The 26,576-nt window shown below is 47.1% G+C and overlaps 1 protein-coding gene across 1 annotated transcript in view; it reads right to left on the bottom strand.

The window, feature by feature from the left end:
- The window catches only part of SMYD5 (SMYD family member 5), a 97,859-nt gene that overhangs the window by 40,421 nt on the left and 30,862 nt on the right, over positions 1 to 26,576 (bottom strand). Inside the window, exons 6-8 of the mRNA XM_069205600.1 lie at positions 22,355 to 22,459; positions 17,476 to 17,538; positions 15,163 to 15,233 (exon numbers count right to left, since the gene is read on the bottom strand). Of these exons, the coding sequence (XP_069061701.1) occupies positions 15,163 to 15,233; positions 17,476 to 17,538; positions 22,355 to 22,459 (239 nt within the window). The remainder of the gene's footprint in view (positions 1 to 15,162; positions 15,234 to 17,475; positions 17,539 to 22,354; positions 22,460 to 26,576) is intronic.

Below are 26,576 nucleotides of genomic sequence, written 5' to 3'. Positions count from 1 at the left end.
GCTCATGCATGATCAACGCCAAACGGACGCACCGGATAGTAACTCACACTTTAATGTCCGTCCCAGAGGGACCCAGCTCTCGAAGCTGAGGGGTGCATGCAGAATTAAACCTTTGGCACCAGGGGGCACCAGAGGCCGGGTAATGACAGTTTTGAACCACTAAGCTTGCATGTTTTAGGGGTAGGCGTTCGGAACTCGGGGTAGTGGCGTACATGCTCACCCCATAACGTCAATCCCAAAGGGTGGGGGGTTTTAGAAGCTGAGAACTACATACACTGTTAAATGTCGGCACAGAGGGGTGCAGAGTTTGGCTGATGACGCGGATGGGAACATTTAAACATCCAGATTTCCGGTGATTTAACATCAGCACTGGGGGGCTGTGGTTTCTGGGGGGCTGTGGTTTCGGGGGGCGCTGGTGTGCATAAATCACGGTTACCTGTTATTCACTAAAGTTTCACTGAGACCCTCTGTGATCAAACTCTACAAACAGGAACCTGAGATGTGGAGTGACGGCTTGAACCTCACCCCGGTTTTTCGGGTTCAACCCTGAGCTCGGGGCACCCCCATAACCGTGCCTGTGTATCAGAGCCAGACAGCTAATACACATCCTGCCTGGGAGCCCCGCACTTCCAGACACTCTGCGGGGAGACCAGGTCCCCCAGCGATTGACTTGCTAATGGTGGCCATTGTTATTAATTAGCCAATCACCTGCTGCGCTGAACATTATCAATAACAAAAGGGAGCTTCGGACTCCCTCACCTCAAGGGCCGGAGGCTTGGGGGCGACCTGCAGGACGGTGGTAAGTACCCAGGCCATTATGCAATATTCCGCCAGATTACCCATCAATTGCAAAAACTAATGAAGACCCCCAGCTTTCAGGGAGGGGACCCGCCCCCTCTCTTTTAATGGATGTTTGTGCTCTCAAATGGGTGTTAATGGGGCTGAGAACTGAAAACTTGAGAGCAGGTTTGCAGAATAATAAAGGCCGTGCACCCCAACTGGAAACTTTAAATATAGTTTCCACAGCGCAAAAGTCTATTCGTTTTCGTCTCTCGCCTGGGACCAATTCATCCGTATCATAGGCTGTGTTGTAAATATATAGTTTTAAAAAAGGAGTTTGCTGTTCTCTTACCTTTTTAAGTTACATCATCGAAACAGAATTTGATAGCCGAACCCTCCCACCTCACTAGCTACAGAATTTCATTTAAGGAACCGTTGAATTCTGGGAATTGTAGTCTTGGGCCATTTGAAGTGCACCAAATAGACTAAATGCATAAATTAAGATAACCCCAGCAGGTAAGGGCACCTGGGCCCGCTCACTCGCATGTCTCCGAGACACAGAGTCACTACTCTCACGCGTGGCACTCGTTGGAAGTGTGTTTATCTCAACAGGACCTTCGAAACTGGCACAGACTGGAACTACGAGTCGCAATGCCATGCACAGCTCTGGCCCCTGCTCGGCTACTCAGCTAGGCACCGGGCAAAACAAAATTTGGCGCCCCCTGCATGTTAATATTTTGGGAGGAGGGTGAGAGGGAAAATTAAGGAGCAACATTAAAATAAAAAGATAAAATGCGGGCACCTGTGACGTAGGAAGGTTAAACATCGCCCTAAGTAAGCACCCACACAGCTGGACACAATCCTCGCGCTGGGGTTGGTCAGAAGCAGGGGCGCCGGAGTGCCGAGGACCTCAGGTCATCCTGGACTCCTTCAGCCAGGCCTGGTCTGTAAGTCAACAACACTGTGGGCGCTAGGATGTTTGCCCACATTTAAGTTAACATGAAAGTTCATGTCCTAAGATGTAACGGGCTATTTATTGGCGAAACGCCAGAACTTGATTAAAGTCTGACACTTGAGATCAACAGGGCCCTGATTTTCGACTTCAGTATTTTTTTTTTTTTTTTAAAGAAACAAAGGCATTCTGGTACTTGAAATCTTTAGTTAGACCAACTAGGCGCACGACAGGATAATAGTTACTTGTGAATAACAAGTCCAGGGCTTCGATTTTTTGTTGTGTCCCAGTTTCAGGCACCACATCGCAGCGCTAGAATGACGCTTGTGTGCTTCTACATCTGGTAAAAGTGAATCCAAGCTGCATATTTTTAGAGATTTCCAGTTTCTTAGGTCTATGCGTGAGTAGCTTATTCAAGCCAAGTTTTAGCTTTGGATTCTGGGTCTTGTAGTCCTGGTTTTATAATGGGATAAACTTGACTACAGGCCAGAGAATAAAAAACAAAAACAAAGAACCGGGTGAGCTACTTATACGTGAACACTGGGAATTCGAGAGCTCAGATTTTCTTTTACAATTTAATGTCTGGTCTGCTCAAACACTGCCGAGTAAACACTGACGAGTATTGCCTCTTGAGATCTGTGCCCTCCACATTAATGCTTCTACATTCAAGTCAGGCGAGTGTGTCAGCACCACTGGTCACTGGTGTGTGGATGGGAGCACCACTGGTCACTGGCGCGGGGATGGGAGCACCACTGGTCACTGGCGCGGGGATGGGAGCACCACTGGTCACTGGCGCAAGGATGGGAGCACCACTGGTCACTGGCGCAAGGATGGGAGCACCACTGGTAACCAGCACGAGGATGGGAGCGTTACTGGCGCCAGGATGGGAGCACCACCGGTCACTGGAGCCTTCAGCACCACTGGTCACCGGCACGAGGGTGGGAGCACCACTGGTCACTGGCGCACTCAGCACGACTGGTCACTGGCGCGAGGATGGGAGCACCACTGGTCACTGGGGCGAGGATGGGAGCACCACTGGTCACTGGCGCCCCCAGCACCACTGGTCACTGGTGCGAGGATGGGAGCACCACTGGTCACTGGGGCGAGGATGGGAGCACCACTGGTCACTAGCATGAGAATGGGAGCACCACTGGTCACTGGCACGAGGATGGGAGCGTTACTGGTCACTGGTGTGATGACGGGAACAACACTGGTCACTGGTGTGATGATGGGAGCACCACTGGTCACTAGCACGAGGATGGGAGCACCACTGGTCACTAGCACGAGAATGGGAGAACGAGAATGAGAGCACCACTGGTAACTAACATGAGGATGGGAGCACCACTGGTCACTGGCGCCAGGATGGGAGCACCACTGGTCACTGGTGTGATGACGGGAACACCACTGGTCACTGGTGTGATGATGGGAGCACCACTGGTCACTGGTGTGATGATGGGAGCACCACTGGTCACTGGCACGATGACGGGAACACCACTGGTCACTGGTGTGATGACGGGAACACCACTGGTCACTGGTGTGATGACGGGAACACCACTGGTCACTGGCACGAGGATGGGAGCACCACTGGTCACTGGCACGAGGATGGGAGCACCACTGGTCACTGGCACGAGGATGGGAGCACCACTGGTCACTGGTGTGATGACGGTAACACCACTGGTCACTGGTGTGATGATGGGAGCACCACTGGTCACTGGTGTGATGATGGGAGCACCACTGGTCACTGGTGTGATGATGGGAGCACCACTGGTCACTGGCACGAGGATGGGAGCACCACTGATAACTAGCACGAGGATGGGAGCACCACTGGTCACTGGAGCTCTCATCACCTCTGGTCACTGGCGCAAGGATGGGAGCACCACTGGTCACTGGCGCAAGGATGGGAGCACCACTGGTCACTGGAGCGAGGATGGGAGCACCACTGGTCACTGGTGTGATGACGGGAGCACCACTGGTCACTGGTGTGATGACGGGAGCACCACTGGTCACTGGCGCTAGGATGGGAGCACCACTGGTCACTGGAGCGAGGATGGGAGCACCACTGGTCACTGGTGTGATGACGGGAACACCACTGGTCACTGGTGTGATGATGGGAGCACCACTGGTCACTGGCACGAGGATGGGAGCACCACTGGTCACTGGTGTGATGACGGGAACACCACTGGTCACTGGTGTGATGACGGGAGCACCACTGGTCACTGGTGTGATGATGGGAGCACCACTGGTCACTGGCACGAGGATGGGAGCACCACTGATAACTAGCACGAGGATGGGAGCACCACTGGTCACTGGAGCTCTCATCACCACTGGTCACTGGCGCAAGGATGGGAGCACCACTGGTCACTGGAGCGAGGATGGGAGCACCACTGGTCACTGGTGTTATGACGGGAGCACCACTGGTCACTGGTGTGATGACGGGAGCACCACTGGTCACTGGTGTGATGACGGGAGCACCACTGGTCACTGGCGCTAGGATGGGAGCACCACTGGTCACTGGAGCGAGGATGGGAGCACCACTGGTCACTGGAGCGAGGATGGGAGCACCACTGGTCACTGGTGTGATGATGGGAGCACCACTGGTCACTGGTGTGATGACGGGAGCACCACTGGTCAATGGCGCTAGGATGGGAGCACCACTGGTCACTGGAGCGAGGATGGGAGCACCACTGGTCACTGGTGTGATGACGGGAACACCACTGGTCACTGGTGTGATGATGGGAGCACCACTGGTCACTGGCACGAGGATGGGAGCACCACTGGTCACTGGCACGAGGATGGGAGCACCACTGGTCACTGGCACGAGGATGGGAGCACCACTGGTCACTGGTGTGATGACGGGAACACCACTGGTCACTGGTGTGATGATGGGAGCACCACTGGTCACTGGCACGAGGATGGGAGCACCACTGGTCACTGGTGTGATGACGGGAACACCACTGGTCACTGGTGTGATGATGGGAGCACCACTGGTCACTGGCACGAGGATGGGAGCACCACTGATAACTAGCACGAGGATGGGAGCACCACTGGTCACTGGAGCTCTCATCACCACTGGTCACTGGAGCGAGGATGGGAGCACCACTGGTCACTGGCGCTAGGATGGGAGCACCACTGGTCACTGGCGCTAGGATGGGAGCACCACTGGTCACTGGAGCGAGGATGGGAGCACCACTGGTCACTGGAGCGAGGATGGGAGCACCACTGGTCACTGGAGCGAGGATGGGAGCACCACTGGTCACTGGTGTGATGACGGGAGCACCACTGGTCACTGGCGCGAGGATGGGAGCACCACTGGTCACTGGCGCGAGGATGGGAGCACCACTGGTCACTGGAGCGAGGATGCCAGCACCACTGGTCACTGGAGCGAGGATGCCAGCACCACTGGTCACTAGCGAGCGACAAAGGCACGAGGATGGGAGCTATTATTTCAGCCCAAGCCTTGCACATATTGCTTCACCTAGAGTAGAACCAGTCCCCCCACCCAGAACCCCTTCTCCCTCTCCTGAGCTGAAAACCAGACAGTCAATACACAAACCGGGGTAGGATGTTGAACTTCCAGACGGGCCCCATTACCACAGCAGTAGCGGCTGAATGGGGCCGGGAGGGGCGTGTGGGCCCACCCTGAGCAGCGCTTGTGAATGGCACCACAGGCCGCTAGGCTGGAGGCCCATCACCTCCACAGGCCTCCATCAAAGGCCTCCACGTCGGGGCCTCGGGACATGTACCGACAGCGGGCCTGCTTCCAGAACTTGGCAGCACAACATCCACCTGCGCTGCACGTTGTGGGGAGAACTTCAACTGGGGCAGCAAGGGACCCCACGGCGGATTATTCACACCCAGAGCCGGGCATGCGAGCCGCCCCCACGCTCCCTCCGCCCTGGCATTTTTGTTTTTTTCACAAACAGTCCCCGCATCTCCACAACAGTGCAGTCGGGTTGTGAAACCCAAATACACCGGGCCCTGGTGCGAAGGGAGTTTTCTCCCTAAGTTTTCCAGGTCCGTGCATTGTGTACTGCTCCAATCCAGGTTTTGTCCTCCGATTTTAGGACTTGTAGTCCAGTTTTCTAATGGAATCACCCAGACTACAAGTCCCAGAATTCAAATAAAGAGCCTCAGCCGGAGCAGCGCAGCACGCAGGGACCTCTTGGCAGGGTGCCTGGGGGTCGCAGCCTGGCACTGCCTGACAGCCTGCCCCACCCTGCAGGGTGCACCGAGGAAACGCCGGAAGAGCAGTCCGATACTCCCACGGATTCGCAGAGTACTTGATTTACACACCCAGCAGCGGAAAAAGAGACCCTCCACAGGTGCGGGGCCGGTCTCCTTTCACTCCCTCTCCTCCTCTGTCGCTACCTCACATACATTTACCCCTCTGTACGTCCTCTCATTCTGTCCTTCTCTTTCTAATTGTCAGGCTGTCTCCGCCACTGTTCTACCCTCTTTTCCCTTCGCCCCCAATCAAGTTCTCTCTCCCTCCATCTCCCTGTAGGCTATCTGCCCTCCCTCTCTTTTGTCTCTGCCCTCCCCCTCTTCCACTCCGCCTCTCCCCCATGTTCATGTCCTCTTCCCCCTCATCCCCATCCTCACTCTCCAGCTCAGTTTTCCTTTTCTCTAACTACCGCTTCTCTAGGGCTTCCGCGTTCTTTTCCACACACTCTCTCCTCCCCTCTACTACTTACTTTCTTCTCACTCCGTTGCCCCTTTTTAGGTTTCACGAGACAGCACATGTGCGGTCTCCGCGAGACATGTTGTTTACATACAATGGGCTTACAGCTCGTCCACAGCTTACCATTTGTTAGCTTCAGTGTTGCTCTCGTTTGCTTCGCTCCCGTTTGTCACGGCATGCAGGAGGAATGTCCTCTTCTTGTGCTTGGCCCGCCCCTGGAGCATGGACCACGTACTTGTGTCCTTCCACTGCTTACGCTTTTGGAGCTACTTCTCATTTGTCCTCAACCACTCCTTACGAGTACTTATGTTTCCAGTCCGTCTCCCATATCCCCATCCATGTAACGTCCCTCCCGCCCCACTTACATGTTGCTAATTTTCCCTCCCACCCCCTTAACCTGCATTCTAGACCACTGCACTCTACGCCACTCTGTTCTACATCACTGCAATTTAGTCTGCGCCACTGCACACTGCCACTCTGCACCATATATTCTATGCCACTGCACTCTGTTCTACACCACAGCACTCTAAGGCGCTGGACTCCATGCCACTGCACTGTAGACCATTCCACGTCACTGCACTACAGGCCACTCTACATTACTCCATGGCACTGCACTCTACACCGTTCTACTCTCTGCCACTGCATTCTGCACCACACTACGAAACTGGTGCAAATTAGAGCTGATTGGCGTGGAGTGCACTCTACTCTGCTCAGCACCACTCTACGCCAATCTACTTTGCACCACTGTACTCTACCCCACTCCTAAGTGCCGCCACTCTACAACACCGTACCCCACTTTACTCAATGGCACTCTAAACCACTCTACTCTAGGTCACTCTACTCTACGCCATTCCATTGTACTCCCATCCCATCCCCTCCAGTCCACTCCACTCTGCTGGAGGCGAAACCTATTGGTTTTTCCAATGTATGTTATTTGTCGCCTGCTATCTCTTCCTATATTTATAGGGTATCCTCAACCCACCAATCTCTCCATACCTTCTCTCTGTGAGTTTAACGCATTAAAGGCTGGCCAACACGGATGAAACCAGACAGACAGGCCTGCCAAGCCCTCACGGTGACTGCGGGGCCTGCCACAAGGAACACTTACTCTGCTGCTTGTTAACGCACGCCTGCTGCCATTCATGCACGTGCAACATATAGACGCTCGCGGAGGCTGAATGCAGCGCTTCATGTACACCGTGTAGGCACTCAAGTACATGTGAAAGAAGGTCCACGTTTAGTACATGCAAGCCGACAGAGGTACCTGAACTCGTGGGGGAAGTTACTGAGTGAACCTGAGTGATAGGTGATGTTGGCCTAAGGAAAGAAGCCACTGATCTAGACAATAAAACAAAACTAAGAGGGACAGATGCATCAAGAGAATAAGTATCCGCCCAGGGCTACAATGTGAGACAAGCAGGACACCAGGGATTAGGTACCATGCTTTGTGCCCCCCGGCCACAATTCACAGTTAAAAAAAAAACATGTATAGCTACCTAGAATACCAGGTTCATGGCTGACTATATAGGCCAGCCCCGTTTTCTCCTCCGAATTCTGGGGCTAATAGTCCTGGCTTTATACTGGGTCAACCAAGACTACAAGTCCTAGAATTATAGAGGGGAAAAAACAGAACTGTTCTAACTAGTCATGCCTGAACCTGGGAAACTCGCAGCTATGACCATGCACACACTACGAGGTGGTGCTTCCGGGTCAGGTGCAGGACAGTACATGGGGCTCTTAGAGCCTCTCCCCGGAACGTAGCCTCCCTCCAACCCCGGGACAGGTCCTGGCTACAATAAACCACAATTCATAAATTTTCCAAACTCTGATATGAGGTCTGTGCCTGCAATGCACTGAAGGCCAGGGAGGTTAGGTGGGTCTTGCACTTTATGTTAACACTTAAGGTACCTCATCTGCCCTGTCTCTGCGCTGGTAATAAGTAGGCACCTAGGTATGGGTGGGGCGGCTGTGTGTATGAAGGGGAGGCCTGCTGTGGGTGTGATGGAGTAGAGCCCTCACAAACCAGGTGGGTCACTGGAGTAGCATTTGTTCACCAGCTTGCATGAACTCTGTACTTTTCACAAGAAGAGAAAGCCTGCTGTGGCTGTGAGGGAGTGGAGCTCACATCAGCCGTGTTTGAAACTGGTAGTACCATGTGTTCACCTGCCTGCATGAGCTCTGTACATGTCACAGGAAGGGGAGGCCTGCTGTGGGTGTGAGGGAGTGGAGCTCACAACAGCCATGTCTGAAACTGGCAGTACCATGTGTTCACCCGCCTGCGTGAGCTCTGTACATGTCACATGAAAGGGAGGCCTGCTGTGGGTGTGAGGGAGTGGAGCTCACACAGGTCAGGTCTCTCATGGGCAGTACCATATGTTCAGTGGCCTGTGTGATCCGGGAGCAGCGTGGAGGGACCAGTGGAGGGGTCCGGGAGCAGGGTGGTGGGGTTGTGTCCGGTAGCAGGGTGGTAGGGTGGTGTCCAGAAGCAGGGTGGTGGGGTGGTGTCCGGGAGCAGGGTGGTGTGGCGGGGTCCGACCCCCTGGACGTCCCGGGGATATGATATGTACTACTTTCGACTTTTTGCGGAAGGCGCCTAGACCGTTCCCAGAGAGTGCAGAGAAACAGTTCATAATGAAAGCACTGCACACTTACACCTGATGCAAACACTAACTTGTAAATGCACAATAATGCAAAACACTTGTAAGAAACATTAACACAAAGAAAATCCAACAGGGGTGTGCAGGTGCTCTAGAGGAAAATACCTCCCAAGCAAATACATGCATTTTGTTGCCCTGTTGGTGCTTAAGGGAAATAGGTATAATACCCTATGCAGGGTGTAAACTCTGGCCCCATTAAAGTGACTAGTGCCCGCACAGTGGTGTGCCCCAGGCTGTGAATCTGAACCCTGTACCAGAAGCCCCTCACTGGGTAACTAGTGGCCGCTGCACTCTGCTATCAGTATCCCTCTACTGTCACAATATCCACCTCCTACACTGAGATCTGTACCACCCATTTCGTGGACTGCCCTCACACCCCAGAAACTACCATAAAGCACACAGAATGGTGCACTATATCAACCATAAGACTTTTGCACCCCAACCACAAAACAACAGGCCAGACGCATAAGCGTAACCAAACCGTATGGGCCACCCCTTTTCGTATCAACACACAAGATACCATCTAAATATAAAACACTGAAGGAATGTTCAGCAAGCTGAACGTTCGCTGCTGGCAAATACAGCCTTCTGGAGGTCTTCTATGCAATTCTTAGCAAGGCCGGCTTAGCCTTCTATCCTTTCAGGGTAAATGGGGTACCGAGACGTGGATGTTTGTTTTTCACAGGCGTTTGGAAACAGCTCAAGTGCACTATTTAGAGCTACATAAAATAAGTTATTATTGTTATTATTTCACTACAGTCTTTGAATAATCATAAAAATGTTACTAGACCTGCAGGTCAAGTAACTTGAATATTCTACTCGACCTAACTGTAATGTACTTGACCCGTAAATGGGTCTGAAATTGAATGATCCTAGGGAAATAGTTTACACAGTCACCTTTTTCTTCAATCTCACATATGATTGCACCTTCAAATCTGTGAGCTCAGCATTTCTGCAGTACAAAAAAAAAAAAAAACTTATTTTGTTTGGTTAAGTACACTAATGTTTGCTGCAAGTATCACAAGAATATACCCACATATAGGGGACACATGACCCATGACTTGCTTTTAGTTTACTAATAGCATTACAATCAGGGCAGGAGTGGTTCTCAGTTTGTTTGAACACTCACTTTCAAAAGATATATTACTAAACCATGATGTGGTAGCATACTGTCATCTACACACAGTAAATTTCTAAGAAATGTCCAAAAACCTTTCCACTAACTTGCAGCTTTACTGATAAAACTATATAATGTATTAACAGTCTGTGAAAAGTGGGTTTCAGAAAACATATCCTTTGGGCATCAACACAAAGGGCCTCATTCCGACCCTGGCGGTCATGGACTGCCAGGGCCGGGGACGGAGGAAGCACCGCCAACAGGCTGGCGGTGCTTCTGGGGCAATTCTGACTGCGGCGGTAAATCCGCGGTCAGAAAAGGGGAACCGGCGGTTTTCTGCCGGTTTTCCCCTGCCCCAGGGAATCCTCCACGGCGGCGCTGCAAGCAGCGCCGCCATAGGGATTCCGACCCCCTTCCCGCCAGCCTGTCCCTGGCGGTTTACACCGCCAGGAAGAGGCTGGCGGGAACGGGTGTCGTGGGGACCCTGGGGGCCCCTGCAGTGCCCATGCCAGTGGCATGGGCACTGCAGGGGCCCCCTAACAGGACCCCCAGCAAGATTTTCAGTGTCTGCCTAGCAGACACTGAAAATCGCGACGGGTGCCACTGCACCCGTCGCACACCAGCAACTCCGCCGGCTCCATTCGGAGCCGGCTTCATCGTTGCTGGGGCTTTCCTGCTGGGTGGCGGCCTTTTGGCGGTCGCCCGCCCGCCCAGCGGGAAAGTCAGAATGACCGCCGCGGTCATTTGACCGCGGTGCGGTCTTCTGGCGGTCTCCACCCGGCGGGCAGCACCCGCCGGGGTCGGAATGACCCCCAAAGTATTCTGATTTGTTTTCATCCTATTAAATATTTTGTTCATCACACAAATACAAAAAATTGCCTTTCACAACTACTGATATATACTTTGAATTGTATGTACAGTTGAATTAGTCATTTAAAACGTGTGTGTTAGGAAAAACCTGACACCCTGTAGCCTTTTATTTCACACTCTAAACAGCAGGTCAGACAGTTCACCTTACAAAATTGTGAAACTGCAGTCAGAAGCAAAATTAATTGTAAGACAAACTGACTTTTGACCTCTGTATGTGAACACAGAGCAAATGTGATCTACAAAAACAAGATTTAAAGGCATCTTTTATTGCCCCGACACTTTGTCTGAACACACCTGTTCTTTGTCAACTTGCCAGAAGGGGCGAGTAAGTCCTAAAAATATCTCGACCAGTTCACACATGACTCGCCAAAGTGAGTGGTCAAGTAGATTTTTCAAGCCCTGCACTATAACTCAACAGAGAAACGTTTATGCTAGCTATGATGATGGCTGCATCACTTGCATCAAAAGCACCTACATTACATGGTACTTGACCATCTGTTCCCCATGAAATCTACCACCTTCTCAGAAGTCTGGATTTAACCATGAAGATACATTCACAGCATCTGTATCTTCTTGCTGAATTTGCCACTTTCATCTCTTCATTAAAGAGAGCAGAGGTGCAGCCTTCATCATAAACAGATCCCTCGCCTTTACACCCCCTTCTCCTGTCCCTGAACACATCAACATCAGTGCCCTCACTTTTATAATGCAGGGCAGCTCCAGGACTCTGGATCTGAGAAAGAAATCAAGCATGGATGAGCCCTGAGTATACGCAGGGAAGGCGAACAAAAATACTATTTCTGCACATCTGCCGTTAGACTCTGACAACATCTGTCCATTGAGTGGGTACGATCTTTTACCATGCCAAGTGTCCATTATCTGTCTTTGACTCTGTAACCTAGCCACTAATGGAGGCTGACATTCTCTGTCTCCTGTCACAGTGGAGTGTCGTGGCATACCCTAATTTTCAGTTGTGGCTGGTAAAGAAGGTTTGTGGGGCCCTGGTGAGAAGCTACTTGCGGGGCCCGTCCTCATTCTCATCCAAAATGTTTTCAAGTTTTCAAGTATCCATAGTAAATGTTTAGTTTTAAAGCCTACTGTTACATTGTCACTGTTAACTTTTTCATGGGGATGGTTATTGTTGGTTGACTTTGGGATCAGGAAGACAAACAGCTCTGTGAGGGCAATGCGACTGATCAAAAAAAAAAATATTTTATAGTAATGTGGAGGTCTCCACATAAGTATAAAATACAAACAGGACCAACAACATTACTTAAAACACAATAGGATTTACGCATTTGATATGGGGTTTGTATCTCTCTAAGGAGTATACTGTACTAAGAAAACATACAGTACATTCAAAGCACCTGGGGTGGTAGCAGTGGTCATACTATTGTAGGGTGCGAGGAAATAAAAGGCTCAAGACCAGAAACAAAGGTTACTTTGTTATGACGGCATTTCATCAGCATTGTTAGAGGACTGACTGTGTCCTCCTTACTCAAAGTACAACTGTCCCATCTGTAAAAACCTGGCCTGCACCTATGACATTTTGAGGTTTGTTAATTGTCCTTTTGTTCTTAGTATTGACTCTGGTATTGATAACATTGACAATTTTATAAATGTCAGGCTTTATCATTTTAAGTAGTAACAGCTTGCAGCACATCATCTACCTGACTGCCAAAGTAGTGTTGGTCTGAAAAGGGCATGCCCAAACCCACTGATTGGACTTACGGCGTGAATGGTATGCAGTATAGCATATTTCCTTAGCAGGATTGCTGTGGATATGCGGTGAAAGACACTCTTAGAAGCATCTAACAAAGCGTCAATAAGGGCTGAGGATACAAGTTCTTCCTTTTTTAGAATAGAGCTGGACTCAGCAAAGTGATGCTCAGGCAGTTTAGCAAAATAAAAAAAATATGAATATGATTTTTCACGTTAAAGCTGCCTACTGTACTGTGACAGTATGACAGAGGCGGTGCCAATTTTGGCTGAAGTTGCTGCAAATACACCCATGTATTTACCCACCTTATACAGATGACTATCCTCTTCACCAGTTGGTGCAGTATCAGTGGCCAAAGTGTTTTGTAAGCACTGTTGTGCAACTGCAGAAGAAACTGCCTTCAGCGTTTACCCCATTCAAGAAACAAGCTAGCATAGAATGAGGGCCTTTATATTTTTGCTCTAGATATACTGACGTCAAGCGGATGAATCGCTCCTGCCTCCCACACAAAGTCCAAGATTATGATAGGTCTGGTAAATTTCCCTGCTTTACCTTCAAAGTCAAACTAGAAGGAAAATGTTACTTACCCAGTAGACATCTGTTCGTGGCATGTAGTGCTGTAGATTCACAAGCTCTGCATGCTCCTGCCATTTAGTGTTGGGTTTGGCGTGTTGCAAGTTGTTTTTCTTCATGGAAGCATTTTCGAGTCATTGGGTTGAGTGACTTCTTCTCGGTGATACTGCGCATGGACATCGACTCCTTTAGTTAAGATTGTTTTCTCGCAGGCGAGTGAGAAAAGGAGTGTAGAGGAAGTATAGAGAAAGGGATGTCCATGCAAATGTAACTATATATGTACAACTATATACAAGTATAAGGTAACTGAAACGGCCACAGGCGTCCAGGGAGGAGGGAGGGTGCATGTGAATCTACAGCACTACATGCCACAAACAGATGTAACATTTTACGTTCAATGGCATGTGTGGCTGTAGATACACAAGCTCTGCATAGACTGTAAAGCAATCCCTCCATGAAAGCAACGGCTAACCTGTGGGAGTTACAGTTGTTTGAATAAGTGTTCTTAGTACTGCTTGGCATACATTAGCTTGCTGGCATGCAAATACATCTACACAATACTGTTTTGTAAATGTGTGTGGTGTAGACCATATAGCTGCCTTACAAATGTCAGCTATGGGTATATTTACAAGGAAAGCCATAGTGGCTACCTTCTTTCTGGTAGAGTGTGCTATGGAAGAAACAGGAAGTTGTCTTTCGACTTAGTTTAACAAGTCTGAATACATTTTACTATCCACCTAACTATGCTTTTCTTAGAAAATGGATTGCCTTTATGAGGTAGTGAGAAGGCTAAAAGAGTTGTTTAGTCTTCCTAAAGTCTTTAGTTTTGTCAATGTAGAACATTAATGCACGTTTAATTAATAAAGTGTGAAGGGCTCTTTCAGCAAATGAGTCAGGTTGCGGAGGGAAGACTGGTAACACACTGGATATATTAATATGGAATTGATCAACCACTTTAGGGAGGAACTTCGGATTAGTGTGAAGAACCACCTTGTCCCTATGAAATTGGAATAATGGTTCTTCCAGTGTTCATGCCTGGAGCTCGCTAACACGTCAGAGATGTGATAGCAATTTAAAAAGCTACTTATCATGAGAGGTACTGAAGAGGACATGAGTGAAGTGCCTCAAAAGGAGGACCCATGGCCTGGTAAGGACAATATTGAGGTTCCATGATGGTGCAGGGGGCACTCTTGGTGGAATGACCCGTTTAAGGCATTCCATGAATGCTTTGATTATTGGAATCCTAAAGAGGGTGCGGTTTCTCCCACCATGGAAAGGCTGGCAGAAGGGGTGTTCCAGGGCTCACTTGGGGGCCCCTGCACTGCCCGAGCACTTGGGCAGTGCTGGAGCCCCCGTGCACAGCCCAGCCGGGCAGTGATATGTGCGACGGGTGCTGCTGTGGAGCTGTCAGCGATCTCCAGGCACCGCATTCCGGCACCCAACCCAGCGTAATGTTTTTTATTGGGCCGGCGGGGTCTTCAACGGGCTGGCGGGCTGTGTTTAGACTGCCAGCACGAACACGGCGGGAAATCCTGCCGTGTTCATAATGACCCCCTATGTGTCCCAATTCTACAAAGAGTCCTCTCAGTTGTTACAAAACTGGACTAGCCAAGACATCCATGACCTCGTTGTTGAAGCCAGGTGCAGCTGAAAAGAGCAGTCTGTTTTTACAAGCCCCCAATCAAAGTAAAGTTCATAAAATCCAGTTACATTTATACAAAAGTACAAACAGGTTGGAGTTCACAGAGAACAGGACAGAGACCACTCCGAGGGAAAGAAAGAAATGAGCAGAAAACTGACAAGTAGGATTACCTTGTTCCGATACCTTGACCATTTGTTCCAACAAGGGCAAAGAGAGACTGGAATCCTTCAGGTGTGAACCACTGTAAGGAGACAATAACAGATCTCAAAGACCGCAAACAAGATAACTAGGCAGTGATGGACAAAAGACCTATATTGTAAACAGAAAAGGTCAATATAACAGGGGTCATTTTAACACTCTACAAGCCACTAATTGGGCCTTATTTTGGGATACGAGTCAGTGCTGGATTTCTGCTTTGTATTATTATTAATATATAAAACTGTTGATGGGTAACTGTGAATAACGTTGATGTTTTTTCCACAGAGTTTCTGAGAAACTTGAACTAGAGGAGAGAACAAAACTGGAGCGGTTTATAACGCCAGTTATTAAGACAAGGAGAAAAATATTCCATTTATTCAGTTATACATCTACAATTTTATGTTCTACGGATTCTAAACCTGTCCACTATCATGTACAAGCTTTTTCAATTGTGGTAGTTTGGACGTAAAAATAAATAATACATTTGGACTGTAACAGGCTGGTTCCAGCTCCCGAACTGAGCAATGTTAAATCAGAGCAGGGGGAATAAGCTTTTGCTTCTCAGCTGAGATGCAATTACAGTGAAGAATGGCATTTAGAAAAGCCCGTTGACAAAAGTGGATGCGCATGGGACACTTGTATAACATACAGAATTATAGATAAGGAACTGTGAATGATGGGGATGTTTTTTCTCAGAGGAGCTCTGAAGACATCAAAACAGATGAGACCAAAGGCCTATTATACACAGTTGTCAGTCTTTCTATTGGTGTTATGTACAGGCCCTCCTTTTAATCCACCTTTGGATAACATCAGCTATGCAGATTAGAGGAATCATGATGGAGCCACCCGCAACATTCCTCACCTGTATCTGCCCTCCCCATCCCCAAATATTAATTGTGGTGTCCTGCCATCATTCCAACCATTCTCTGGCCATCCCACCTTTCCACCAGAAAAAGTGTAAAAACACATGGCCCCCTGCCAAAACCCCTACGACCCTCAGCATTTGCGCCCTTCCCTCCTGTTCAAACTGGTGGTTGGCCATCCTCCCACACAACCCTCTCTTCAATCCTTCCTCCACTCATCCCCACAAGCCTCTGTACCTTCCCTTCTACCTCGCCACCAAGGTGGTGCTCTCTGCGCTCTATGGAGCAGAAATTAACACCGGGCCTGCGCTGACCGTCTCTATGAGAGGCATGTCATGAAGCTTTGAAGTTTCCAGTCAGCGGAGGCCTGCAGAGGCCCATGCTGAAAGGGAAAAGTGGTATTCAGGGCAAGGGAAGCAAGCATTTCCAATGTGATGGACTTTTGATTTCCACTTGTTACATCACAGCAGTGAATTATGGAATTTCGATCAGGACATATTTGTACTGCGCAAAAGCATAAATGGACTAACGCTTCATGGGCGCCACATATCAGCATAAAGTAAGGCCAGCATAAAGGCTTAAAGCGACTGTTCAGTTAAAACTCAGTGCTTTCATTACAGTATTTTTTATGGGCCATATTTAGATTGAGTGTAGTGCTGAATCTGTGTCACGTTCTGGGGTAAGCTCTGCACAATGTATGCAACTCAAGACGACACCTATGGCATAGTCCATAGCTCTGAAACTCACATATAAAGTACAGCATGCAGTTCTAAAGGCCTCCCCTGAAGGGTCTCACCCATTTCTGGAGACACTGGGAGCAGCACTGATATTCACAAGTACTTGGAGTGGGGGAGTGAAGCAGGGGGACATTATAAACATTAAAAGGCATGAAATGGGTAGCCGGGGTGAGGAGGTAAATGTGAGGCAAGAAGAGGTGCAGTGAGTGGGGAGGCAAGGATGGGATGAGGCTGACTTGATGTTGATAGAAGCGAGCATGAAGTGAGGAAGGGATGAGACAGAAGAGGTGAGGAAAAATTTAGTTAAGCTGAGGGTGAGGCTGAAGTGAGAGTGGCATGACGCCGAAATGAGGGTGAACTTAACGTGAGAAAGATAGTAGGGTTTAGGGAAAGAGGTGGAAAGTTGAGGTATGAGGAGCAGAAGGTCTGAATGGCCAGGACTGGGTAGCTGCCAAGGAGGCGGGTGCTTAGAGGATCGATTTGCAGTGCTGTTGGGAACATTTATTCTATGAACTCACTATCTTGGGGAAGGCATGTTAAAGGGGTTTTTGAGCGCAACTGTGTGGGCTAAATGGCCTTCAAGGCAGAAAGCCAACGGCTTCCTAGCTGAACTGTACATTGGCTCCTCCATACAATATTACTTAGGAAACCATTCATTTGCAGTTTGTAAAAACTTATCACTCACCCTGCCAACACGTTCTTCATAGATGGCATCCACAAAGAGTCCACGCAGAAGATCGAGCTGGCCCTGGAGAAGGAAAACACCAAAGGAAAATGGACGGCTGTCTTTTATTGTGAAGTCTCAACATATTTAGCGGTCAGAACCTACTTCGTGATAAGGGCAGTTTTGGAACTTGGCTGTAAAGAGGAACCAAACTTCCCACTCAGTGTTAGACCAGGTGGTCACCTTCACCTGCAAAAGGGATGTTCTCTACCTTGCCAAGAATATTGTAGGGCTTTATCCATCTCCTCCGGATAGAACCAATGGTCCTTTCTCATTTGGCGACTGAATAGCCTTGAATTGTCTCAGGTGATACCATTCAGTTCCCTCTAGTCTGAGGGTGCCTTGCCTTTCACTCATCCTCTCTTATGGAGATACAATAGGCTTGTCTACTCCTCCATTCCCCTTACATGGAGATGTAATGTAATGTAAATTAGCACTTGTATAGCGCACTACTCACCCGTTAGGGTCTCAAGGCGCTGTACTCATACCGCTATGGAACCCCTCCTGGCTTTTCCCTGTGAGGCACCCACTCCTGAGCACCCCCAGGGTGAAGCCAGGCATCCAAGCGCTGTTGGGGCCGTTGTGGAGATTAAGCAAGCTATTGCCCAGAGTTGCAGAGTGGGACCCATGAATTAGATTAGGCACCGAGGCGAGAATTATCTGGTCAAGGGGAATTGAGCCCAAGACCTGCCGAAGCGGGACTTGAACCCTGGTCTTGAGCCAGATCTCTGCTTCAGGGTTTGCCGCTCTAACCATTGAGCCACACTTCTCCACTCTGACATGACCTCAACTCCCAGCCAGTGACAGTACAGCCTCACTCATGCAGGGACAGACTGGAGGGACGTCTCCCCACTGGATCAGAATGGTAGTGTGTACCAGAACAAGATGGTATATGTATCTACTACCTCCAAGTAATACAGTCTCTCCCTCTTCTAGGCATGGCCTTTTCAGTAAAAATATGACATTGCCATCAATCCAATGTGATCCCCTTTTCCAAAGAAGACCAGAAGTCTTCTTCCAAGAAGATATCCCACCCTAACTTACTCAACCTGGAAAACAAGACTCCTCCTTCCTTTGAGGAAGCCTTACATCTTGTCGGAAGAACACATACCATCCCAGTCATTTCCTCCAAGGAAAAAAAAAACACGCATACACCAGTGCATTAGGAACAAGATGAAGTTCTCCCTTTGTCCGTGGAACCCAACTTCCTCTCACAGGCATGCTGCTGCCTTTTCAAAGAAACACACAACCTGAGGCACGTCTGGAAAAAAACATAGCAATAGTCACTTTCTTCAAGGAAGACATAGCCTCATTCTTGCTTAGAGAAGCCATTCAGCACTATCCGATTACAAAGAACACATACTTCCTTCCCCTCCTACCCCAATAAAGCAACAACATGCAACTTCTTCTTTTCTTTTTTTCAAGGAAGACATCCACCCCCCGTAATACATGCACCCCCTGCTACAAGGCATGCAGCTCCATCTGAGACATACATGGTCCCCCCACAAGATCGAGGGAGGACACAGCCTCCTTCAGGTCTGTGGATGGTGAAGTCTCTCCCAGAGAGGACACAGCCTCAACCAGGAAAGACGCAGCCTCCCCCAGGTCCAGGGAAGACGCAGACTCCCAGAGGTCAGGGAAAGCGGTGACTCCCTCAGGTCCAGGAAAGACACATCCTCCTCTAGTCCTGGGATTCAGCAGCCCCTCCAAAGTCCAGTGATTATGCATCCTATCTGAGGGCTAGACATGAAAGTCTTAACCTCTTCAAAGAGCAACACAGCCTAGTCCAAAGAAGGCCCAGTCTTCACCTAATGTAGGACAGTGGCATAAGACAGGCCGCCTTAGTGCAGGGAATTCGTCAACATCCATTCAATAGTCCAGGAAAGTTACATTATCTGCTCATTCAGAAAACATGAGGTTTCCATGGTCCAAGGATACAGGTCATTTGGGCATTTTATACAAAACATAATGGAGCAAAGTGGAGTAAGACATTTTCAGAGGCAAAACAGATGGGTGAAGAGTACTGTAAGGATGGAGGAAGATGAAATAAATGATTGTGCCTGTTGACTATTTTTTTTTTTAAACAGAAAGTAAAAATATTTATTAACGCTCAGTTAATTAAACCCACTGCATTTATAATCAGCTTATAGCCAAGTCGAGAATTATTGCTAATAAGAAGCAAGTCTAAAAGTATGTTAGAAATCATTTACAAACTTGCCCATGTCCTTTTCAATTTCTTTTCAGTTACAGTCGGGGTTTCACAAACTGGACACTTAACATGGAATTTGTTCCTTGCACTGACATCACCACTGCCTTTCTACAGAAGCAAATGTACAATGTAATAAACAGCTGGTTCAACCAGCGCCTTCTTTCAAACAGCAAACATGGGAAGATGCAGAGTAAATGTTCAAAGGATTCTCTTGCATAATCGTAAAGCCTGCATCGCTTTATAGGGCTGCAGTTTAGCCATTTTAGTGCAAGATTCAAGAATGGAAGCCCTCCAAACTGAAACTACATGAACCTCATCTTTAGGGTCCTTTAATAGCTAAAGCCCATGCAGGGCTGAACCGTGAGTGAATAATAGATGTAAATTAATGTCCAGGCGGTACCCGCTTTGCTATTTTTTTTGGTCCACCAGATGAGAGAGCACATATATTTTTTTCTAAGAAGGTTCTTGAAAGTCCCTTAGCCCACCTGGACGTCCCAAAAAATCCTTATATGTAAAACTGACATGGCTTTCTTTATGAAGTGAGGAACCCGAGTCTTGTCGTCGATAGTTGTTATTTCCTACCTCAGCAAATGATGTAGTGTATCAGGCCATGCTTTCCGTAATAGCAAGCAAATCCTCATGAAAGCCCCTAGCTGAGCGATGGTTTGGTTGACCAGTATGGATTCAAGACACAACAGACTAGGCAAGACGTAAAGTGGGAGACTAAATACCCTCCGATAAATTTATATATGACATTATATGGTTTCAAAATATTTTGCATCTTGGCAGTGTAGAATAACCGATGGTTGGAATCAACTTCCCTTGAATGATATTTAAAATCTGTTTAAAAGTCAGGCCCTGAAACTTGTGCCACAGGGCAGAAAATGCATCGAGGGGTCCAGAAGCTCTATTTTGGTGCATTGCTTGAGGGGCAGGCAGAAAAGGGCAGCAATGGCCATCAATACTCCTAGCTGTTTATACACCACTTCACTCTTGATTTTGTTGTCATCCAAAACCCCCTTTTTAAAATAAAATGTTTCCCATAATCAAGATTTTAGTTTCTTTGAGGTTCACTTCAAGATTGTCTGAATGTGTGCGCTGGTTGAGGACATTCAGCAGACATTGAAGAGCAGTTCCTGTTTGGCTCAACAGTAAGATGATGTATGCGTAGAAAAGGTTAGACATGGCATGACCCCCTGTTTTTTGAGGATGAGCAGAACAAAAATTTACTGATTTGGACAGGTTTCCAAAAATAATGTTGCACAAAAGCAGAGATAAGACACATCCATGTTTTACTCCAGTAGTAGTGTGGATCTTTCTCTAGACTGTGCTTCCATCCCGGACCTTGCCTTTAGCCATGAACGGGTATATAGGAGGGTTATGCCTCTTAACAAGGGTGACGAAATACCCAATAGAATACCCGGTCTCGATAACTTGGCCAGCAGTGCTCTTCCGGGCACCAGGTTGAATGCAGATTTAAAGTCCACAAAACACAAAAAATACTGAAAGGGCAAGTAAGTTAGATACAGTGCCCATGCCTTCTCTAAATCCTGGTTGGGTCATAGGAACTATTTTGTCATCACAAACCCGTTTCTCCAAATCGTAGAGAAGGCCTCTGAAATACTTGGCTTCTACTTCAAATAGTGAGACCTGCCAGTTGTTTGCCAGGTCCGCATCATCCCTACCCTTACAATGTGGTGGGTTATTGCTCCACGCCGTAAGTCTGGCACTTGCTCATTTGTTAGTACATGGTTATAAAGTGGGGTTAACTTTTTCGACCAGAACCTTGTGTTCAATTTGAACAGAGCTTGAGGGAGGCCTTTTGGACCCAGAACTCCTCCTGAGCAGCCTTAACAAATGATTTTTTCCACCTGCGACTCAGGGCAAGGTGCGATAGCTATGGACACACCATTAGCTAAATCGCCGGTTTATGCAGCTTAACATAGTGTAGCGATTCATTTCGGCTGCACCTCCACATGGGGTTTGGCTGCAGTTAACATGACAATGATTGAGTCTCCATGAATTCCTTACCCAAATTTTGATTCCTTGCCAAGAAAGAATTGAGAATTCCAGTTTCATTTTTTCTAGAGCTGGAAATTCCTGGTCTATTTTTAAGCACCCCCAAATTTGGCATTGCATCGAACTAGAAGCTTCAGGATACAGCAATTTGTTCAAAATCAATCACACATCTGCTGGAGTTGGGATGAAACAATATTCCACATCATTTTCTTACTTTGGGGATCTTTTCTCTACTTCCTGAAATGTTACAAACGTGTCACTGGTGGACAATGGAATAAAAGTTATTTTACAGTCAAGAAACTGAAAAGTAAAACAATGAAGATTCAGAATTAAAATTCAAGAAATAAAAATAGAATAAGTGTGTGGAGTACCAGGAAATTGAGCGACAGCAACACCTAACCTTTATGGTGCTTAGATGTGGCTAAAGAGCAATCTGAAGAGCTGTGTAAAAAATCTAATTCCTATGATCATTATTGGAATGAACAAAAAGAACCAACGAGGGCGAGGATGGACTGGGGTACATCAACTGATCACAGCAAATTAGAGGGAACCTAATTAGCAGAAACACAAAAACCTACATGAACCATATTTTCTGAGAACGTGTAGCCGTACCTTAAATTTGTCTCCCAGAAGTTTGTGGACAATCTCCTCCTCCTCATTGGCAGTCTTGTTGCAGAACTGTGAGAAGAGATTCACCCACCGCTCCTTGTCCTTTGCCTGAAACAGAAAAAAAAATTAAACAGCTGAAGTTAGGTGAGAACCTGTCATGTGTGGTCCACTGTCCAGGTGTGATGTGTCCAGCGGCCAAGAAAAATAGCAAACTAGAATAAAGATAGCAAACTAGATAAAAAAATACATCAACAGGACCAATCATACAAAAGCACAGAACCACTTGTACAGACCCAAATTCTTCATGGCACTTTCATGCATGCTCTCTGGATACAGAAACCTTCTTATGTAATCAAACAAATCCAAATAAAGAAAAGAGAACCAAGTTAGGACATCTCTATTGCCACTACTAAATCAAATCTAAATCCTGTCTGGATCCAGTAGACAAATAACACAGAACCAGATTCACAAAGGGCAGCAGCTGGAAACATCAGAGATTCACTACCCTATATTTGTGTGGAATTTTGAGCAAATGACTCACCAGTGTTTCACCAAAAATCACCCGAAAATATAGGCACCCTGCGGTAAACCTGGTTCAGCCTCAGAGCTCCAGAGCCAAAAGAAGGTGAAGTGACTGCCCGAGATCTGAGCAAAAGGAACGACTGCAGCCAAAATAATATTGTAATAAAAAAATCTGCGTAGCTTAATCATGAGGTCAGTAATTTGTCGTCAATTGTGTTGAAGGCCGTGGTAAAATAGAATAAAATAAAGGCTAGCACCACCACCCACTTCCCACGAAGAGGGCCATCCGTTACTGAGCTCTTGCTTGGATGGATAAGGGCCAGATGGGATTGAGTAGATCACTCTTAGTTGCAGACCAATGGAGCTGAGTAATCGCCCCATTTTTAAGCAGTATAGCAGACTAGGCAACAGCAATATGGTATAAAATGTGTTCAAGTCCTTGTGATTGACAGCCGGTTTCTGAAAATGCCAGTAAAGCAGATTTTTATTAGGTCTCGCCTAGACAGTGCATGCGCTATATCTCTGCCAGGCATGTTGTTTACATACAGTGGGCTTACAGCCCACCAAAATGCTTACCACTTCTTAGCTTCGGTGTCGCTCTCATTTGTCACAGCATGACAGTCAGGTGTTTGGCCCTCCCCTGGAGCATGAACCAAGTACTTGAGTCCTTCCACGGCTTCTGTTTTTGGAGCTACGTTTTTGTGTTCAAAAACTGCAAATGAATGCTTGTGTTTTCGGGTGATTTCCCAAGCACTACTACACATACTTCTTCCCCCACACGTTGCTTATTTTCCCTTCCCCTGTTGCTTCTTTTCCATACTCCTCCCACCATATTGCTTCTTTTCCGTCCCCACACCCCCATCCATGTTGCTTCTTTTATCTAACACCCGCCTTTGTCCTAGTTGCTTCTTTTTTCCTCCCAGCCCCCATCCATTTCTTCTCCTTCCACCCGTAGCTATTTCGCCTTCCCATCACCTGCCCATTTCTTCGACTCCCTAACCAGCCCAGTCCTAGTTTCAGCACACCTGTCCCTGTTTCTGCTCCCACCTCCCAACAGAAAAGGAAAAAGAGGGCAATGATGTGGCCAGCACTGGCTGCTTCATAGCGCCGTTTTTTTTACTGTTCTACTCCCCACCCCCTACTCCTCCCACAATCACATTCGCCACCAACCACCTGCCCTCCCATTCACCACCCCCACCTCACTGACAAAGTCAGTAGTTCACCCATAGGCAAGACCTACTGGCATTGACAATGCTTTTTAATTTGAAGGCATTGCCTCCGATTTCAGTGAACAGTCCATGGGATATTTAGCCAAAACTGGTGCCCGCATTCTATACACCTGGCTGGAGATGCACCGAAAGGACAGCTTGAGTGCTTGCTGTTAGCACTGCTAGTTAAAGGCAATTTTGAGCGATTGATCATTATCCTTGCGACAATGATTTACTGCAATCCCGTGAGACCGCGAGGAACAGCCAATTTGGGCTTGAAGCACACACTGGCAGAGAAATCATAATTTGTATTTAGCCCCCTAGCTGCTGAGGCTTACTCCTCCCATTGTGTGGAGCCCATTTTTGATGTTTGAGGCACTTCGGGCTTAGGCCTTAGTAACTATTGCCACAAATGTTCACCAGGACAAATTTGCATCCTTTTTTTTTATTTTACAAACATGTTGGGGATTCTAAAGGTACACAGGTTTGTGCATTTCCCTGAAGGAAACAGAGAAAACAGCCAAAATGTAACTAATTTTTGGTTTCAGAAAAAAATGAAGGAAAAGGGCTTTGCCATCAGCTTTTTAACCATAGTTTTTGCATTTTTAAATGATAGTCCATTTTCCATATATATATATTGTGGTTTCTGCCTATTTACAATTTGTGGTGAAAACTGGTGTGAAACCCAGGGGCGTATCCCGAAAGCTATGCATTTAATACATTTCTAATTCAGCAAAAGGTAATTTATGTAGATCATTCATGTTTTTCATTAATAAAAACAATCAGTGAATAAAAAAAAAAAAATGAAAGTCGAGAGAAAAAGAACAAAAATAGGTGACAACTTTCATTTGTAATTTTTTTTGCCACAATGGCCAATTTACAAATGTAATACCGGTACAATTGTCCGACCATTCTGGTCGCAGGGATATATAGTAAATGCTGGTTGTCTAAAACATACCCAAAGCCAACAGAGCTGCAGCATACAATAACTTTTCATTGTGTATCGATCACAGTGTTCAATAGTGGTTATCTGAATAACTCTGAATTTGGGGGCTACACATACTACCATGTATTTGAGGGCATTTTTCAGACTGTTGGAGCTTTAGGAGTGGGACTGCAGCCAGTTGTCTGGATGGGCCAGCCACCACATCACGCCTCAAAAAATCATTAAAAAGTTACTAGACCTGAAGGTCGAGTAGCTTGAATAATCTACTCAAACTGACTGTAATGTACTTGACTCGGAAACGGGTCTCAAATTGTGTGATCCTAGGCAAATATTATATTTTACAGTCGCCTTTTTCTTCATTCTCACATATGAGTGCACCTTCAAATATGTGAGTTCAGCATTTCTGCTGTAAAAAAGATCCTCTTTTGTTTGATTAAATACACTAAACGTTTGCTACATGTATAATATACCTAGCCCACATATAGGGTACACATGATCCATGCATAGCTTTGCCATCCGGGCAGGAGTGTTTCTCAGTTTATGTTTAATCATTCACTTTTGATAAGTATACTTTTGATAAGCATGATGTGGTAGTGCACTGTCATTTACAGACAGTAAATTTCCAAAAACCTTCCCACTAACTTGCAGCTTTACTGATAAAACTATATAGTATTTTAACAATAATCTGTGAAAATTGGGTTTCAGAAAACATTTATCATTTGCTCATCACCAAATAAAGTGTTCAGTTTTTTCACGGCTACTGAAATATATTTTGAAATGTTTGTAAAGTTGACTTAGTTATATAAATGTTGTGCGCTAAGAAAGCCTTGATACCGCCAGACTTTCAGTTCACCTTTCAAAGTTCTGGAACTCTGCAGTCACAAGGAAAAGTATTTGCAATGCAAGAAGACAAACTGACTTTTGACCTCTGTCTCTGAACACAGAGCAAATGTTACAAGAATAAGATTTAAAGGCATCTTAATTGCTAATTCAGTTTCTGACTGAACAGAACACCTGTTCTTTGTCCACTCGCCAGAAGGGGCAAGTAGGTTCTAAAAATAGCTCGACCGTAGAAAATATGACTAGCCATAGCAAGTGGCCGAGTAGATTTTTCAAGCCCTTCATTTAATCCCTTTTTAAAAATTGTATTAATACCCCTGGGCTTTCTGCCTTCTTTGCGCAGCTTAGATGTTAATAAAGTCTCTCATCCAACAACTCCATTACCCCCAGGTGAGGAGGGCAGAAAGAGTTGGGATTAAGAAATGGTGGTATGGTCTGATACAGGGTAGCTGTCCCCCCGCCTCTAATTACTTTCTAAATATACTAGGGTATATTCTACCCCACCCCCAATGAAGCACACTGGGGGTAAATCCAAAGTTAAGCTTCCAAGCACCAATCAAAGTGAAGCTAGTTGAAGCAAATGGTTTTAGAAGACAGACTTTACCTTTTGCCCGCTGCCCAACAAACTGATTTTTTTTTTTTTTTTTTAATGTTGGACATGAGGATAGTTCTTCCCTCACATGCCAACATTATATTTCTAGAAGCAAAA

The sequence above is a fragment of the Pleurodeles waltl genome, chromosome 1_2 (assembly GCF_031143425.1).
Source record: "Pleurodeles waltl isolate 20211129_DDA chromosome 1_2, aPleWal1.hap1.20221129, whole genome shotgun sequence".
Lineage (NCBI taxonomy): Eukaryota > Metazoa > Chordata > Amphibia > Caudata > Salamandridae > Pleurodeles > Pleurodeles waltl.
The sequence above is the reverse complement of the archived record's forward strand: the minus strand, read 5'-3'. Positions and strand labels throughout refer to the sequence as shown.